The sequence below is a fragment of the Kogia breviceps genome, chromosome 8 (assembly GCF_026419965.1).
Source record: "Kogia breviceps isolate mKogBre1 chromosome 8, mKogBre1 haplotype 1, whole genome shotgun sequence".
NCBI lineage: Eukaryota > Metazoa > Chordata > Mammalia > Artiodactyla > Physeteridae > Kogia > Kogia breviceps.
Genome location: NC_081317.1, coordinates 34,432,865 through 34,452,870, shown reverse-complemented (window position 1 = coordinate 34,452,870; position 20,006 = coordinate 34,432,865). Strand labels below are relative to the sequence as shown.

The following is a 20,006-nucleotide window of genomic DNA, read 5'->3' as shown; positions in this document are numbered from 1 at the left end:
TATTCATAATAGCCAAAAACTATACAGAACCCAGATGTCCTTCAATGGATGCATGGTTTAACAAACTGTGGTACATTCATACATTGGACTACTACTCAGCAATAAAAGGAATGGAATACTGATACATGCAACAATTTGGATGGATCTCAAAAGAAAATTATGCTGAATGAAAAAAAGTAATCCCCAAAGGTAACATATGATATGACTTCTTTCATATAACATTCTTGAAATGACAAAGTTATAGAGACAAAGAACAGATTAGTGGTTGCCAGAAGAAGAGAAGGGGAGGAGTGAGGGAGTTGGCTGTGACTATAAAAGGGTAGCAGAAGGGATCTTTGTGATGGAACTGTCCTGTATCTTTGAATATAGTGGTAGTTACATGAATGTACATGTATAAAATTTCATAGAACTAAATAAACATACACATACACAAAAGTGAAGGTCAAACTGGTAAAATCTGAATAAGGTCAGTGCATTGCATTACAGAAATACAAGGTTGGTTTAACAAGAAAAAAAAAACTGTAATTTACCAAATTAAAAGACTAAAAAAGAAAAACACACATGATCATCTCTAAAGATGCCCCCCAAAATTGGACAAAATCCAGCATCCATTCCCAATAAAAACTCATCAAACAAGGAACAGAAGGGAAGTTTGTCAAGCTGCTGAAAGGCAGCTATAAAACGTCCACTTAGGAGGAAAGCATTCCCCATAAGATCAGGAACAAGGAAAGGATATCTACTCTCACCACTTAAATTCATCATTGCACTGATTTTCTCGCTGTGCAGTGAGGCAAGAAAAAGAAATTAAAGACATAAAGAATGGAAAAAAGTCAACTATACCTTACTTACAAATAATTTAATCATCTATTTAGAAAATCCTATACAATCTACAAAACCTGCTAGGACTGAGAAGTAAGTTTTGCAAATTTACCAGATACAAGATCATTATACATAAATTAATTGTATTTCTATATACTATCAACAAACAACTGAAAACTGAAATTTTCAAGTACCTTAAATAGCATCAAAAATATGAAACACAGAGGGATAAATCTGACAAGATGCATAAGACCTGTGTACGAAAAACTACAAAACAATGCTGACAAAAATTAAGAAGTCCCATAAAAATAGAGAGATTGTGTTCACATACTGGATGACAGAGTATTATTTACATGTAAATTCTCCTCAAATTGATGTACAGTCAACTCAATCCCAATCAAAATCCCAGCAGGCTTTTTTTGTGAAAATCGCCAAGCTGATTCTAAAATTCATGTGGAAATGCAAAGAATCTAGCATAACTTGAAAAAAGAAAAAATGTTAGAGGATTTATACTAAGTTCCAGACTTATTATAAAGCTGCAGTAATCAAGACTACATAGTATTGGTACTTCCCTGGTGGCACAGTGGTTAAGAATCTGCCTACCAATGCAGGGGAGATGGGTGTAAGCCCCGGTCCAGGAAGATCCTGCATGCCACAGAGCAACTAAGCCTGTGCACCACAACTACTGAGCCTGCTCTCTAGAGAACGCAAGCCACAACTACTGAACCCACATGCTGCAACTACTGAAGCCTGCATGCCTAGAGCCTGTGCTCCACAACAAGAGAAGCCACTGCAATGAGAAGCCCACACACTGCCCCTACTTGCCGCAACTAGAGAAAGCCCGCACGCAGCAACAGAGACCCAATGCAGCCAAAAAATAAATAAAATAAATGAATAGGGCTTCCCTGGTGGCACAGTGGTTAAGAATCTGCCTGCCAATGCAGGGTACATGGGCTCAAGTCCTGGTCTGGGAAGATCTCACATACTGCGAAGCAACTAAGCCCATGCACCACAACTACTGAGCCTGTGCTCTACAGCCCATGAGCCACAACTACGGAAGCCCGTGTGCCCTAGAGCCCATGCTCTGCAACAAGAGAAGCCACCATAATGAGAAGCCTGCACACCACAATGAAGAGTAGCCCCCGCTCCCTGCAACTAGAGAAAGCCCACACGCTGCAACTAGAGAAAGCCCACACACAGCAACAAAGACCCAATGTGGCCAAAAAATAAATAATAAAATAAAATAAATTAATTAGAACAAATTAATTAATTAATTTTTAAAAAAGACTATGTGGTATTGACATCAAGATAGATAAAGAAAGGAGTGAAAAAGAGTGTGGACATAGACCCATACACAACTGATTTACCACTAAGCTGCACAGGAAATTCAGTAAAGAAAGGGTTGTCTTTTCAATAAATGGTGCTGGAAAATTGAATATTTGTATACAAAAAAAAAAAAAAGAAAGAAAATTTGTACTTAAATCCAGACCTGTTACCAAGTATAAAAATTTATTCAAGATATAGAAATAAATGTAAAGTAAAAATTATAAAACTTTTGGAAGAAAAAATATATGAAACTCTTTTTGGCCTTCATTTTGGGAAAGATTTCTTAAATATGTCACCAAAAGTGAAATTCATGAAAGAAAAAACTGAAACTTGGGCTTCACCAAAATTAAGAAATTCTCATCGAAAGACTCTATTAAGAGAATAGAAAGCAAGTCACAGAGAAAATACTTGTAAATCAAATATCTGATACTGGAGTTCTATACAGAATATATGAAGAACTTGCTGCAACATTCAATAATAAAAACATAAGAAACCAACTTTTCAAATGGCCCAAAGATTTGAGAAGACATTTCACCAAAGAAGATATACAGATAGCAAATAAGCACTTGAAAAGATTCTCAACATCACCAGTCATTAGAAAAATGTCAAGTAAAACCACATAAGATGCCACTACATAGCTATGAAAATGCTTAAAATTAAAATCATAATCCTAAGTGTTGACAAATATGTAGAGCATCCAGAATCCTCATATACTGCTGGTGGAAACGTGAAATAGTGCAGCCACCTTGTGAGTTTCATTAAAAGTTAAACATATCCTGTATCATCCAACCCAGCCACTCCAGTCCCAGGTATTTATGCAAAAGAAATAAAAGCGTATGTTCGGAGAAACAGAGAAGATGGCAGAAGAGTAAGATGCAGAGATCACCTTCCTCCTCACAGATACATCAGAAATACATCTACACGTGGAACTGCTCCTACAGAACACCCACTGAACGCTGGCAGAAGACCTCAGACCTCCCCAAAGGCAAGAAACTCCCCCACGTACCTGGGTAGGGCAAAAGAAAAAAGAATAAACAGAGACAAAAGAATAGGGACGGGACCTGCACCAGTGGGAGGGAGCTGTGAAGGAGGAAAGGTTTCCACACACTAGAAGCCCCTTCACAGGTGGAGACTGCAGGTGGCAGATGTGGAAGCTTGGAGCCATGGAGGAGAGCGCAGCAACAGGGTGCAGAGGGAAAAGCAGAGAGATTCCCACAGAGGATAGGTGCCGACAGGCACTCACCAGCCCGAGAGGCTTGTCTGCTCACCCGCCGGGACGGGTGGGGGCTGGGAGCTGAGGCTCGGGCTTCGGTTGGAAGCCGGGAGAGGACTGGGGTTGGCTACGTGAACACAGCCTGAAGGGGTTAGTGCATCACGGCTAGCCTGGAGGGAGTCCGGGAGAAGTCTGCAGCACTGCTTAAAGGAGCTCCAGAGATGGGCATGGAGCTGCCGAAGAGACAAGAGACTTTTTCTTGCCTCTTTGTTTCCTGGTGCGTGAGGAGAGGGCGCGCCGCTTAAAGGAGCTCCAGAAACGGGCGCCAGCCACGACTATCAGCGCGGACACCAGAGATGGGTATGAGACGCTAAGGCTGCTGATGCCGCCACTAAGAAGCCTGTGTGTGAGCACAGGCTACTCTCCACACCTCCCCTCCCGGGAGCCTGTGCAGCCCGCCACTGCCAGGATCCCGGGATCCAGGGACAACTTCCCCAGGAGAACGCACGGCGCGCCTCAGGCTGGTGCAACGTCACGCCAGCCTCTGCCGCCACAGGCTTGCCCCGCATCCATACTCCTCCCTCCCCCCGGCCTGAGTGAGCCAGAGACTCCGAATCAGCAGCTCCTTTAACCCCATCCTGTCTGAGCGAAGAGCAGATGCCCTCGGGCGACCTACGCGCAGAGGTGGGGTCAAGTCTAAAGCTGAACCCCAGCAGCTGTGCGAACAAAGAGGAGAGGGGGAGGTCTCTCCCAGCAGCCTCAGAAGCAGCAGAGTAAAGCTCCACAATCAACTTGAAGTGCCCTGCATCTGTGGAATACCTGAATAGACAGCAAATCATCCCAAGTTGAGGAGGTGGACTTTGTGAGTAAGATATATTATTTTTCCCCCTTTTCTCTTTTTGTGAGTGTGTATGTGTGTGCTTTTGTGTAAGATTTTGTCTGTATAGCTTTGCTTTCACCATTTATCCTAGGGTTCTGACCGTCCCGTTTTTCTTTCTTTTTTTTTTTTTTAATTTAAAAAATTTTTCTTCTTAATAATTATTTTTTATTTCAATAACCTTATTTGATCCTACTTTATCTTCCTTCCTTCTTTCTTTCCTTCCTTCCTTCCTTCTTTCTTTCTTTCTTCCTTCCTTCCTTTCTTTCTTTCCTTTCTATTTTTTTCCCCTTTTATTCTGAGCTGTGAGGATTAAAGGCTCTTGCTGCTCCAGCCAGGCGTCACGGCTGTGTCTCTGAGGTGGGAGAATCAACTTCAAGATACTGCTCCACAAGAGACCTCCCAGCTCCACATAATATCAAACAGCGAAAATCTCCCAGAGATCTCCATCTCAACACCAACACCCAGCTTCACTCAAGGATCAGCAACGAACAGTGATGGACACCCTATGCCCAACAAAGAGCAAGACAGGTCTACAGCCCCATCCATTAGCAGAGAGGCTGCCTAAAATCATAATAAGGCTACCAATATCCCCATACACACCACCAGATGTGGACCTGCCCACCAGAAAGACAAGATCCAGCCTCATCCACCAGAACACAGACACTAGTCCCCTCCACCAGGAAGCCTACTCAACCCACTGAACCAACCTTAGCCACTGGGGACAGACACCAAAAACAACAGGAACTACGAACCTGCAGCCTGCAAAAAGGAGACCCCAAACACAGTAAGATAAGCAAAATGAAAAGACAGAAAAACACACAACAGATGAAGGACAAGGTAAAAACCCATCAGACCTAACAAATGAAGAGGAAATAGGCAGTCTACCTGAAAAAGAATTCAGAATAATGATAGTAAAGATGATCCAAAATCTTAGAAATAGAATAGACAAAAGGCAAGAAACAGTTAACAAGGACCTAGAAGAACTAAAGAGGAAGCAACCAATGATGAACAACACAATAAATATAATCAAAAACACTCTAGATGGGATCAATAGCAGAATAACTGAGGTTGAAGAATGGATAAGTGACCTGGAAGATAAAATAGTGGAAATAACTACTGCAGAGCAGAATAAAGAAAACAGAATGAAAAGAACTGAGGACAGTTTCAGACACCTCTGGGACAACATTAAACGCACCAACATTCGAATTAAAGGGATCCCAGAGAGAAGAAGAGAAAAAGAAAGGGACTGAGAAAATATTGGAAGAGATTATAGTTGAAAACTTCCCTAATATGGGAAAGGAAATAGTTAATCAAGTCCAGGAAGCACAGAGAGTCCCATACAGGATAAATCCAAGGAGAAACACGCCAAGACACATATTAATCAAACTATCAAAAATTAAATACAAAGAAAACATATTAAAGGCAGCAAGGGAAAAACAACAAATAACACACAAGGGAATCCCCATAAGGTTAACAGCTGATCTTTCAGCAGAAACTGTGCAAGCCAGAAGGGAGTGGCAGGACATATTTAAAGTGATGAAGGGGGCTTCCCTGGTGGTGCAGTGGTTGGGAGTCCGCCTGCCGATGCAGGGGACGCGGGTTCGTGCCCCGGTCCGGGAGGATCCCACGTGCCGCGGAGCGGCTGGGCCCATGAGCCATGGCCGCTGAGCCTGTGCGTTCGGAGCCTGCGCTCCGCAATGGGAGAGGCTGCAACGGTGAGAGGCCCGCGTACCACAAAAAAAAAATAAAATAAAATAAAGTGATGAAGGAGAGAAACCTACAACCGAGATTACCCTATGCAGCAAAGATCTCATTCAGATTTGATGGAGAAATTAAAACCTTTACAGACACGCAAAAGCTGAGAGAGTTCAGCACCACCAAACCAGCTTTACAACAGATGCTAAAGGAACTTCTCTAGGCAAGAAACACAAGAGAAGGAAAAGACCTACAAGAACAAACCCCAAACAATTAAGTAAATGGTAAAAGGAACATACATATAGATAATTCCCTTAAATGTAAATGGATTAAATGCTCCCACCAAAAGACACAGACTGGCAGAATGGATACAAAAACAGGACCCATATATATGCTGTCTACAAGAGACCCACTTCATACCTAGGGACACATACAGACTGAAAGTGAGGGGAGGGAAAAAGATATTCCATGCAAATAGAAATCAGAAGAAAGCTGGAGTAGCAATTCTCATATCAGACAAAATAGACTTTAAAATAAAAACTATTACAAGAGACAAAGAAGGACACTACATAATGATCAAGGGATTGATTCATGAAGAAGATATAACAATTGTAAATATTTATGCACCCAACATAGGAGCACCTCAATACAAAAGGCAAATACTAACAGCCATAAAAGAGGAAATTGACAGTAACACAGTCATAGTAGGGGACTTTAACATCCCATTTTCACCAATGGACAGATCATCCAAAATGAAAATAAATAAGGAAACACAAGTTTTAAATGATACATTAAACAAGATGGACTTACTTGATATTTATAGGACATTCCATCCAAAAACAACAAGTACTCATGGAACATTCCCCAGGATAGATCATACCTTAAGTCACAAATCTAGCCTTGGTAAATTTAAGAAAATTGAAATCATATCAAGTATCTTTTCCTACCACAACGCTATGAGACTAGATATCAATTATAGGAAAAGATCTGTAAAAAATACAAACACATGGAGGCTAAACAATACACTACTCAATAAGTGGTGCTGGGAAAACTGGACAGGTACATGTAAAAGTATGAAATTAGAACAATCCCTAACACCATACACAAAAATAAACTCAAAATGGGTTAAAGACCTACATGTAAGGCCAGACACTATCAAACTCTTAGAGGAAAACATAGGCAGAACACTCTATGACATAAATCACAGCAAGATCCTTTTTGACCCACCTCCTAGAGAAATGGAAATAAAAACAAAAATAAACAAATGGGACCTAATGAAACTTCAATGCTTTTGCACAGTAAAGGATACCATAAACAAGACCTAAAGGCAACCCTCAGAATGGGAGAAAATATTTGCAAATGAAGCAACTGACAAAGGATTAATATCCAAAATTTACAAGCAACTCATGCAGCTCAATAACAAAAAAACAAACACCCCAATCCAAAATTGGGCAGAAGAACTAAATAGACATTTCTCCAAAGAAGATAGACAGATTGCCAACAAACACATGAAAGAATGCTCAACATCATTAATCATTAGAGAAATGCAAATCAAAACTACAATGAGATATCATCTCACACCGGTCAGAATGGCCATCATCAAAAAATCTAGAAACAATAAATGCTGGAGAGGGTGTGGAGAAAAGGGAACACTCTTGCACTGTTGATGGGAATGTAAATTGATACAGCCACTATGGAGAACGGTATGGAGGTTCCTTAAAAAACTACAAATAGAACTACCATATGACCCAGCAATCCCACTACTGGGCATATACCCTAAGAAAACCATAACTCAAAAAGAGTCATGTACTAAAATGTTCATTGCAGCTCTATTTACAATAGCCAGGACATGGAAGCAACCTAAGTGTTCATCAACAGATGAATGGATAAAGAAGATGTGGCACATATATACAATGGAATATTACTCAGCCATAAAAAGAAATGAAACTGAGTTATTTGTAGTGAGGTGGATGGACCTGCAGTCTGTCATACAGAGTGAAGTAAGTCAGAAGGAGAAAAACAAATACTGTATGCTAATACATATATATGGAATCTAAGAGAAAAAAATGTCATGAAGAGACTAGTGGTAGGACGGGAATAAAACAGACCTACTAGAGCATGGACTTGAGGATATGGGGAGGGGGAAGGGTAAGCTATGACAAAGTGAGAGAGTGGCACGTACATATATAAACTACAAAACGTAGGGTGGATAGCTAGTGGGAAGCAGCCGCATGGCACAGTGAGATCAGGTAGGTGGGATATCCCACCTAGAGAGGTGGGATAGGGAGGGTGGGAGGGAGGGAGATGCAAGAGGGAAGAGATATGGGAACATATGTATATGTATAGCTGATTCACTTTGTTGTAAGGCAGAAACTGGCACACCATTGTAAAGCAATTGTACTCCAATAAAAATGTTTAAAAAAAAAAAGCTTATGTTTACACAAAGACTTCATGAATGTTCATACAGGTTTTATTTGTATTCATCAAAACTGGAGACTACTCAAATTTCTTTTAACAGGTGAGTGGCTAAATAATTGTGATATCTATATTACTACTCAGCAATAAAAAGTAATGAGCTATTGATACACGCAACATTGTGGATGAAATTCAAAATAATTATGTTAAGTGAAAGAATCCGGTATGTATTCTATATGACTCAATTTATATGAATTCTAAAAATGCAAACAAATCTATGATGGAAAGCAGATCAGTGGCTGCCTGGGTATGGGAGGAAGGGGAGGACTGGGAGAGGCAGGAGATAGAGATTACAGTGAGGCACAAGGAAACTTTGGGGTGAAAGGTATGCTCAGGAAATGAATTATGGCAATGGTTTCATGGCCGTGTAGATGTCAAAACTTACCAAATTCTACACTTTAAATATATGTAGTTTATTATACTTTGATAATATACCTTATAATTATCCCTTAACTATTATACCATAATAATGTTTTTCTATTATACTATAATTATAGTTTATATAATAGTTTTTTTTAAAAACAAAAGCACTTAGTTTGCTGTAAAGTACAAGTAACAGATACATGGTTGTATTTAGAAGCAAATAAATAAATAAGTAACAAAACAAAAATAAAATGCCAGGAAGGTTGAAAATAAAAGAATGAAAAAAAAAAATCAGGCAGAAATTTATCCTTACCTCCCAACATTCACATAAAATTAATTCCACTTGGATTAAAGACATAAATGTTCCCAGAATGTGTATCGAATTTCTACAAGTCAGTGACAGAAATGGCCCAAATCAAAAGTAGAGAAATACCCTGAACAATCAAATCACAGAAAAGGAAACACCAATGGCCAATCAATACAGGAAGAGATGCTCATGCTTCCTGGAAAGCAAAACCCATATGAGATTTCACCACAAACCTAAAAGATGGGTGAAAAATGTGAGGATGTGGAACAAGAACTCACCACTGCTGCTGGGAGTATAAAATGGTGTTGAACAGCTTCAGAACACAATGCGGCAAAATCTAATCAGGTTGAGGCTACCCATGCCCATGAACCAGCCACTGTGCTCCTAGGTATGCATCTTGAGGGAAACTCTTGCATGTGTTTCCAAGGAGGTAGCAAGAATGTACAGCAACATTATTTCATAGCCAAAAACTGGAAGTAACTCAAATATCCAAAAGAAGGGACAAGATAATTCATCTGCATTAAAATATTCATATAACGGAATCATATATAACCGTTTTTAAAAGTATAAACTAAACATACACATTTTAATATGAATCTCACATAAAACTGGTGAAAAGACATGTTCCAGAAGGAGGTATACAATATGATACTATGTGCAGAGAAGTTTACAGACATGCAAAACAACTCTATATGGCTGAAAGACCTGGTGAATGGTTAAAAGGCTAAAGGCAATCATGGGCATGCTAATGCAGAAGTCAGATTCTCAGGGGTGGGAGGAGTGGGACACAACCAGGGGGTTGTCACCTAGTCTTATAATGGTCTATTTCTTAGGCTGCAGGGAAGGCAGATTGGCACTCATATAATTCTTCACACCCTGTTGTAATCTTAAATAACCCATCATCGAAGAAACACAGTAATGGGAACTTACGGGGTAGAACCGATGCACAAAAATGCTACCAGGTTACTGGACAGAATCTAGCAGGGTAGATGACTTAGTCTCAGAGGATAAGTGCTACGTTAAAGGTCAGGCCAACCAACAAAAGTTCAAGAATGGGGAGATCCTAGAAGTGCTGGACAAGGGACATCAAATGAGCGGAGTGTGGCTCTATGGGGGAGGAAAGAGGGGGCTGCCAGGGAAGCCCTCTCTGGGCTGAGTGGAATAGCATAGAAGGGAGGCCTGCAGAAGAGCTTTCTCCCCAGAAGCTCACAGATGCTCCTCTTTCCTCACCTGCTGAGCGCCTCACTGCCTTGTCTCCTTGTCTGCCTGGTGTTTCCCACTTACCTGGACAAAGGTCCAGAAGACTTTCACTCTCCTCTCTCCAGGGCTCGTCCCCTTGCTCCAGTTGTGTGATGAGTTTTGGTTTAGGAAAGGCAATTCCTACTCACAGGGGAAAAAAACCAAGGTGATCTTGGGGTAGTGACTTAAGAGGCTATCACAGAACTTGGACTCAGCCAGGGAATGCAATGACTAAGAGGGTAGGGAACCATGGCAGGGCGGGTGGAGGGGACAAAGTTTCTCTGAATGCTGAGAAAAGATGACTAAGGGGAGGGAGGAATCCTGGATCTAAAGGCAATATATGATTCTCCTCTGTGCTTGAGTAAATACAAATATTCACCCATTTGAAGCAAGATCACTTTGGAGGAGGGCCCAGCCTTGGAAGAGGCCTGGAAATGCAACATCATACCCCCCCAGCAACACACACACACATAACTTCACTATTTCCAACTCTATAGAATCCAGACATTCTCTGGGTGTAGGGAAAACATGTTTCTTTCTGAGCCCAAAGAATGGTGGCTGCTCCATAAAATCTTAAGATGCCCACAGGCAGAGTCTGAGACATGAGACAGGTCAACCTTACCCAGCGACACCATATGGCTGTAGTTCTCCAGCATTACATCCCGATACAGGGTCCTCTGAGCAGGACTCAGTAGCTTCCACTCCTTCTGGGTGAAGGCCACAGCCACATCCTTGAAGGCCATTAATGCCTGTAACATAAACACATCCCTGCTCACCCAGAAGCCACCCATGCCCACTAGTCAACTTAACCTAAGCCACTAACCAGAGTCACGGCAGCAATAAGGCTAGCATGGAGCACGCAGGTGAGATAGATAGATAGATCCTGCTTTCAACATGAACCCTTTTGCCATGTGTTCAAGACTACTAACCCGTCACAGGGAGATCAGCTCGGTGCTTTGTGACCACCTAGAGAGGCGGGATAGGGAGGGTGGGAGGGAGGGAGATGCAAGAGGGAAGAGATATGGGGACATATGTATATGTATAGCTGATTCACTTTGTTGTAAAGCAATAACTAACACACCATTGTAAAACAGTTATACTCCAATAAAGATGTTAAAAAACAAAAAAAGACTACTAACCCTCTTCCACATTGCTGGTGGCTCTATTCAGGGGTTCTCTATTCTATTGATCTTTATGTCTATGATGCTGTGAAAATCACAGTTTTGATTACTGTAGATATCATGTACGTCTTGAAATCAGGTAGAGTGATTCCTCCCCCTTTATTCTTCATTTTAAAGATATTTTACCTATTCTAGGGCATGTGCCTTTCCATATAAATTTAGAATAATCTCATCTATATCTACCAAAAAACCCTGCTGGAATTTTGACATTGACAAGATTTGCATTAAACTTGTATATCAATTTAGGAAGAAATGACATCTTTACCATGTTGACTCTTCAAATCTATGAACATGAGATGTCTCTCCATTTACTGAGATGTTCTTTGATGTCTTTCATCAGCATGTGTGGTTTTCAGCATACAAATCCTAAGTAGGTTTTGTTTAAAAACTGATACCTAAAAATTCCTTCATTTTTCTTTTTTTTAGTGATTTTAATGGTATTGTATTTTTATAGTTCAGTTAAAAATGATATAGATTTTGTTCATTGCTATGATATAAAAATAAATTGTCTGCATGCTTATCTTGAATCCTGCAACATGGCTGAACTCACTTATTAGTTCTAGGAGTTTTTTTTCTCCTAGATTCCTTAAGATTTCCTATATAGACAATCATGCATATAGGGACAGATTTATTTCTTTCCTTATAATCTATATGTATTTTATTTCCTGTCTTGCCTTACTATAGAACTTCTAGCACAAAAGTGAATAAGAGTGGTGGGAGCAGACATCCTTTCCTTGTTCTTGATATGAGTAGGGAAAACATAATGTCTCAAAGCATTAAGAATACTGTCCCACAAAGATACCACATCACACCCATTAGGATAGCTATTATCAAAGAAACAGAAAAAAACACGTTTTGGGAGGGAGTGGAGAAACTGGAACCTTTGTGCATTGCTGTGGAAAAAGTAAAATGGTATGGTTTCTGTGGAAAAGAGTTCAGCAGTTCCTCAAAAAGTTAAACATACAAAAAAAAAGTTAAACATATAATTTACCATATGATGAGCAATTTTAATCCTCAGTATATATACCCCAAAGAATCAAAAGCAAGAACTCAGATACTCATACACCAATGCCCATAACAGCATTATTCACAATAGCTCAAAGGTGGCAACAACCCAAATGCCCATCAACAGATAAATAGATAAGAAAATGTAGCACATATATACAAAAAACTGTATATTATTCAGCCTTAAAAAGGAAGGAAATTCTGATACATGCTACATCAGAGATTAGCCTTGAAAACATTATGCTAAGTGAAATAAGCCAGTCACAAAGGACAAATATTGTTTGATTCCACTTATAGCAGGTACCTGGAATAGGCAAATTCATAGAAACAAAGTAAAATAAATAGAGGTTACCAGGAGCTAGGGGGAGTGGGGAATGGGGAGTTATTATATAATGGATAGAGTTTCAGTCTAGGAAGATGAAAAAGTTCTGGAAATGACGAAAGGTGATGACTGCACCATTGTGTGAATGAACTTAATGCCAATGAACTGGGCATTTTAAAATGGAGAAAATTTTGTTATGTATATATATATATATATATTTTATATTTTAAAAAAAGAATAATGCTATTTATAGATGTTTTTGTAGATGTCCCTAATCAAGTAGAGGAGTTCCCCTATTTCTATTGTTCTAAGGTGTTTTTCTTCCCCCACAAATGGTTATTGAATTCTGCCAAATGCTTGTACTGAATCAACTGATATTAATATAATCATGTGGTCTTTCTCCTTTAGCCTGTTAATATGCAGATTACACCAATTGAGTTTCAAATATGAAACCAGTCTTGTGTCCCTGGAATAAATCACACTTGATAATGGTGTACAGTTATTTTTATATATTGTTGAATTCAATCTGCTAATAATTTAAGGATTTTCATGTCTATATTCATGAGAGAGGTTGACCTGTAGTTTTCATTTTTTCTATTATCCTTGTCTGGTTTTATTACCAGCATAATATCCATAAAGTGAATTAGAAAGTGTTCCCTCCTATTTTCTGAAACAAAAATCATGTAGCATTGGTGTTTAAGTCGGCAGAATTCCACAGTAAAGTCACCTGGGCCTATCAATTTCTCTTGTGGAGTTTTTAAATTATAAATTGGATTTTCTTAATAGTTATAACCCTGTTCAAATTATCTACTCCATATTGGTCAAGTTAAAGTACAACGGTATGTTTTTCAAGAAAATAAGTCCCGTTTCATCTAAGTTGTCAAATTTATGGGTGGATATTCTGTTGATGGCTACAGAGTATGTAGTAATACCCCTTGTTTCATTCCTGATACTGGTAATTTGTGTCTACCCTTTTTTTCTTAGTCTTGCTAAAGTTTAGTCAATTTTACTGTTTTCAAAGAATCAGCTCTTTATTTCACTGATTTTCTCTATTCTTTTTATTTTCAATTTCATTGATTTCTGCCTTTATCACTATTATTTCCTTCCATTTTGTTCCTCTGAGTTTACTTTGCTCTTATTCTTCTAGGTTCTTGAGGCAGAAGCCTAGATTATCGACTTGAGACTTCCTGTTTTCTAACATATACATATAATGCTACAGGATTTTCTCTCAAGACTGCTTTAGCTGCATCCTACATACTTTGATATCTTATATTTTTCTTTTCATTCACTTTCATGCAGGTTTTTATTTCCCTTGAGATGTCATTTTTGATGCCCAGATTATTTAGCAGTGTGTTATTTTCTAAGTGCTTAGAGATTTTTCTGTTAACTTTCTCTTATTGATGTTAAGTTTGATTCCATTGTGGTCAGATAACATACTTTGCATGATTTAAATTTTTTTAATTCATTAAGGTAAACAAATTTTTTTTGTTTCATGTGTTGTTTTGTGGCCCAGAATATATCTATCTTCATACAGTCATCCCTCAGTACCCACAGAGGATTGGTTCCAGAACCTCTCTTCAGATATCAAAATCCACAGATGCTCAACTCCTGTATATTAAATGGCATGATATTTGTATATAACCTACACACATCCTCCTGTATACTTTAAGTCATCTCTAGATTACTTATAATGCCTAATACAATGTAATGCCATGAAAATATAATGTAAATGCTATGTAAATAGTTGCTGGCACACAGCAAATTCAAATCTTGCTTTTTGGAACTTTCGGCAAATTTTTTTTTTTTAATTTTTGATCTGCAGTTGGTTGAATCTGCAGATGTGGAACTCATGGATATGGAGGGCTGACTGTAAGAATATGCATTTTGCTATCGTTAGGCGGAATGTTCTGTAAATGTTGATTAGATTCTGTTGGTTGATGGCATTGTTGAGCTCCTACTGATTTGGGGTCTAAATATTTTATACAACATTGAGAGAAGGGTGTTGAAGTCTCTAATTGTTGATTTGTCTATTTCTCCTTTCAGTTTTCTCTTCACATCTTTTGAAGCTCAGTTATTTGATGCATACACATTAAGGATCCCTATGTCTTGCTGGTGAATTGACCAATTTATCACCCTCTGTATCTGGTAATTTTCTTTGAAGTCTATCTTACCTGATATTAATATAGCCACTCTTGCTTTTCTTTGATTAATGTCTGCATGATGTATCTTTTTTTAATGATTCCTCTTCATTTGTGAAAACTATTTTCATTTCATAGGATTTGAGGTTTACAATTCTTTTCCTTCAGTGCCTGAAAAACATCACACCACTTTCCATCTAGCCTCTCATTTCTGATGAGAAATTCACTACCATTCTAACAGTTTTCTTCCTCTGTAAGAAATGTATTATTTTTCTCTACATGATTTCAAGATGTTTTCTTCATTTTTAGTGTTCAGGAGTTTCATTATAATGTATCCTGGAGTGGATTTCAGTGGGCTTATCATGTTTGGGATACACTCAGCTTTTTTAATCTGTAGGCTTACATCTCTTGCCAAATTTAGGAACTTTTCAGCCATTAATTATTCTAATACTTTTTCAACCCTGCCCTTCTTTGCTTCTTCTTCCAGAACTGCAGTAACACAAATGTTAGATATTTTGTTATACTCTCATAATTCTTGAGACTCTGTTCATCTTTTTCCCAGTATATTTCCTTCCTGTTGCACAGATTGGGTAATTTCTATTATTCCATCTTATAGTTCAATAATTTCTCTGTTATTGCCAATCTGCTCTTAAGCCCATCTTCTGAACTTTTTCTTTCAGGTACATATTTCTCAGTTATGAAATTTCCATATGCTTATTCGTTACATCTTCTATTTCTTTGCAGAGGCTTTCTAATTTTTCATTTTTCTCAAGTGTGTTCTTTTAGTTCTGGATATCCAGTTGTCCAAGCATCACATGTATAGACTGTTCTTTTTCAATTGAATAGTCTTGACATCCTTGTCAAAAATCAATTGATCATATGTAAGAGGGATATTTTTCTGGGCTCTCAGTCCTGTTCCACTGATCTATATGTTTATACTTATGGCAGTATAACACTATTTTGCCACTGTTTGTAGCTTGGAGCTAAGTACTGAAATCAAGCAGAGTGAGTCCTCCAACTTTCTTTTCCTTTTTCAAGATTGTTTTGACTATTCAGGGTCCTATGAGACTCCAAATGAATTTTAGGATAGGTTTTTCTATTTATATAAAACACGAATGGTACTTTGATAGGGACTGTATTGAATCCATAGATCACTTTGGATGTTACTGTCATCTTAGCAATATTGTCTTCCAATCCATAAGCATGGGAAGTCTTTCCATTTATTTAGGTCTCCTTTAATTTCAGCAATGTTTTGCACTTTTCAGTGAACAAGGCTTTTGCCTGCTTGGTTTATTACTGAATATTTTATTATTTTTGATGCTATTGTAAGTGGGATTTAAAAAAATATTTCCTGTTTGAATAGTTCTTTGAAAACGTACATAAATACAACTGACTTTTGTGTGTTGATTTTGTATCCTGAAACTTTGCTGAATTCATTTATTAGTTCTAACAATTTTTTTTGTGGATTCTAGGGTTGTATAGATTCGAGATAATGTCTGGAGGAAAGAAATAATTTTACTTCTTTTTGAATGTGGATGCCTTTTCTTTTTCTGCCTAATTATTCTGGCTAGAACTGCCAGTACTATGTTGAACAGAAATGGCAAAAGCTGATATCCTTATCTTGTACTGTTTTTCAGGGAAAAGCTTTCAGTCTTTCACCACAAAGAACATTAGTGTGGATTTTTCATATAAGGCCTTTATCATGTTGAAGAAGTTTTCATCTATTCCTAGTTTACTGAATGTTTTTACCATGAAAGAGTGCTGAATTTTGTCAAGTGCTTTTTCGTCATCAATTGAAATGATCATAGAGTTTTTAATCCTTCATTCTCTGAATGAAGTATATTACAGGATTTTAATATTTTGAAACATCATTGTAAATCTCACTTGGTCATGACTTACAACATTTTGGTGAGGATTTTTGCCCCTATATTCATAAGGGATATTAGCCCATAGTTTTCTTTTCTTGTAGTGTCTTTTTCTGAGACCTCTGTAGTCAGAGCAATGTGTCACAGAATGAGAAAGTGTCGTCTCCAGTATTTTGGAATAGTTTGAAAAAGATTTGTGTTAACTCTTCTTTATATATTTAGTAGAATTAACAAGTGAAGCCATCTCATTGTGAGCTTTTCTCTGTTGGGAGGTTTTCTTAATGACTGCTCCAATATCCTCACTAGTTATAAATCTATACATAATTTCTATTCTTTCCTGAGTCAATTGAGATAAACTGTGCATGTCTCAAAATTTGTCCATTTCACCTTGGGTAGCAAATTGTTGGCATGCAGCTGTTAATAGTATTCCCTTATAATCCTCTATATTTTAAAAAAATTGATAATAAAGTTTCCAGTTTCATTTCTGATTTCAGTAACCTGAGTCTTTTTTTTGTTAGTCAATTTAGATAAGGTTTGTCAATTTTGTTAATCTTTTTAAGGAACCAACTTTAGGTTGTGTTGATTTCTCTATCATTTTTCTATTCTCTATTTTGTCTTTGTTCTTTTATTATTTCCTGCCTTCTGCTAGCTTGAGTTTAGTTGGTGCTTCTTCTTCTAGTTACATAGGTTATACAGTTAGGTTATTAATTTGAGTTCTCCCTTAATACATGCATTTACAGCTATAAATTTCCCTCTAAGCACTATTTTCACCATATTCCATAAGTTTTGGTATGTCATGTTTTCATTTCCATTTGTCTCCCAAAGTATTTTCTACTTTGTGATTTTTCTTCTTGACATATTAGTTGTTTAAGAGTGTCCTACTTAGTTTCCACATATTTGTGAATTTTCCAAAGTTCTGTTATTCATTTCTAGTTTCATTCCATTGTGAACAGAAAAGTTACTTTGTAAGACTTCAATCACTGCAAACTTAAGACTTACCTGTGGCCTAACATATGGTCTATCCTGGAGAACATTCCATGTGCACTTGAGTGGAATATATATTTTGCTGTTGTTGGGTAGTGTGTTCTGTACATATGTTAGGTGAAACTGATTTACAGTGTAGTTCAAGTTCTATTATTTCCTTGTTGATCTCCTGTCTGGCTGCCCTATGCAGTATAGAAAGCTGGGTATTGAAGTCACCAACCATTATTGCAGACCTGTTTTTCTCTCAATTCTGTCCATTTTTACTCCATATATTTTGGGACTATATTGCTAGGTTATGTTTATATTTATAACTGCTATATATTATTTCTGTAGTGAACCTTTTATCAATATGTCTTTCTTCATTTTATTATCTTTTCCTAATTTAAAATCTGTTTTGACTCATGATACAGCCATCCCAACTCTCTTTTGATTACTATTTGTATGAAATATCTTTTTCCATCCTTTTACTTTCAACCTCTTTATGTCCATATTATCTAAAGTGAGTCTCTTGTAGGCAGTATATGTATAGATCTTGGGTTTTTTAAAAATCCAAGCTGCTAACCTAGCCCTTTTGATTGGGGAGTTTATTCCATTTATATTTAATGTGATTACTAAAAAGGATTTACTTTTGCCATTTAGCCTTTTGTTTTCTGTGTATATCTTTTGTTCCTCAGTTCCTCCATTACTGCCTTTTAAAATATTTATTGATTTTTTTTCTTGTATTTTTTTCACTTTTATCATTTCTTTCATTTTCTGTATATTTTAAAGTATTTTCTTAGCAGTTACCATGTTAACATGTTAAACCTGTAAAAATCTACTAACTTAGTTTCAATAGTATACAAACACTCTGCTCCTATACTTTTCCATCCCTCTCCCCTTATTTTGTAATTGTCCAAGATTACATCTTTATACAGTGTATGTCCATTAACATAGATGTATATTTTTTGTGTTTGCCTGAATTCATATAGAAAAAGCAGAAGTTATAAACCAAACAAAAAGCACAATAATACTGGCTTTTATACAAGCCTCTGTACTAGTGTTCTCTTTTCTTTCTTATGGTTTAGAGTTACTATCTAGTGTCCTTTTCAAATCAGCTTGAAGTTTTTGTTTTGTTTTGGTTTTGTTTCGGGGTTTTTGTAGAGCAGGTCTACTGTTAATGAGCTCACTCAGTTTTATCTGGTAACATTTTAATTTCTCCCTCATCCTTCAAAAATAATTTGCCAGATATAGAATTCTTAGTTGACAGTTTTTCTTCCAAGACTTAAAATGTGTTATCTCCCTGACTGGTGGCCTCCATGGTTTCTAATGAGAAATTGGCTGTTAATCTATTTGAGGGTCCCTTGTAGGTAACAACTTCTCACTTGTTGCTTTCAAAATTCTGTCTCTGGGTTTTCACAATTTGGTGTGGATCTGAGTTTATCCTACTTGGAGTCTGTTGAGTGTCAGGGATGTATAGATTTATTCTTTTATCAAATTTGGGAAGTTTCTGGATATCATTTCTTGAAATTTTCTCTCTCCCCTTTCCTTCTGCAATTCCCATTATGTGTATGTAAAGTAAACCTGATGGTATCACACAGGTCTTTCAAGCTCTGTTCATCTTTCATTCATCTTTTCTTTCTGTTCCTCACAATGAGTAACCTCAGTTGAAATATTTCCAAGTGCACAGACTTAATTTTACCTGTTTAAATATGCTGTTGAACCCCTATAATGAAATTTTCCCTTCAGTTATTGTACTTTGCAGCTCCAAGATTCCTATATGGTTCCTTTCTATAATTTCTCTTTATTGATAATCTTATTTGTTCAAACATTGTTGACCTAGTTCCTTTCATTCCATGTCCATGGTTTCCTTTAGCTCTTTATGCATATTTAAGATAGTTGATTTAAAGTCTTTGTGCTGGGGCTTCCTCATGGATAGTTGGTATGCAGGCAGTTTAAAACGCCACAGTACTCTCCTGCCACAAACTAAGGAGCTTCTTTCTTCACCAAATCTTCCAGTTTTGACTAGATTCCAAAGTTTTACAAAAGTTAATTCTGACGGTTTCTGGCAGCCCATTAGTTGCTTTTGAGCAGGTACGATCGTGGATTTCCCTTACTCTGTCATTTTTCATATCACAAAGGTTTTTTTAATTGTATGATTTCATTTATATGAAATATCCACAACAGGTAAAACCATAGAGACACAAGAAGGTTAGTG

At 37.5% G+C, this 20,006-nt stretch overlaps 1 protein-coding gene across 2 annotated transcripts in view; it reads right to left on the bottom strand.

The window, feature by feature from the left end:
• The window catches only part of ZNF169 (zinc finger protein 169), a 52,819-nt gene that overhangs the window by 11,325 nt on the left and 21,488 nt on the right, over nucleotides 1–20,006 (bottom strand). For both annotated transcript variants that reach the window (XM_067041163.1, XM_059071759.2), the window contains exons 3-4: nucleotides 10,940–11,066; nucleotides 10,363–10,458 (exon numbers count right to left, since the gene is read on the bottom strand). In XM_067041163.1, the coding sequence (XP_066897264.1) occupies nucleotides 10,363–10,458; nucleotides 10,940–11,066 (223 nt within the window). The remainder of the gene's footprint in view (nucleotides 1–10,362; nucleotides 10,459–10,939; nucleotides 11,067–20,006) is intronic.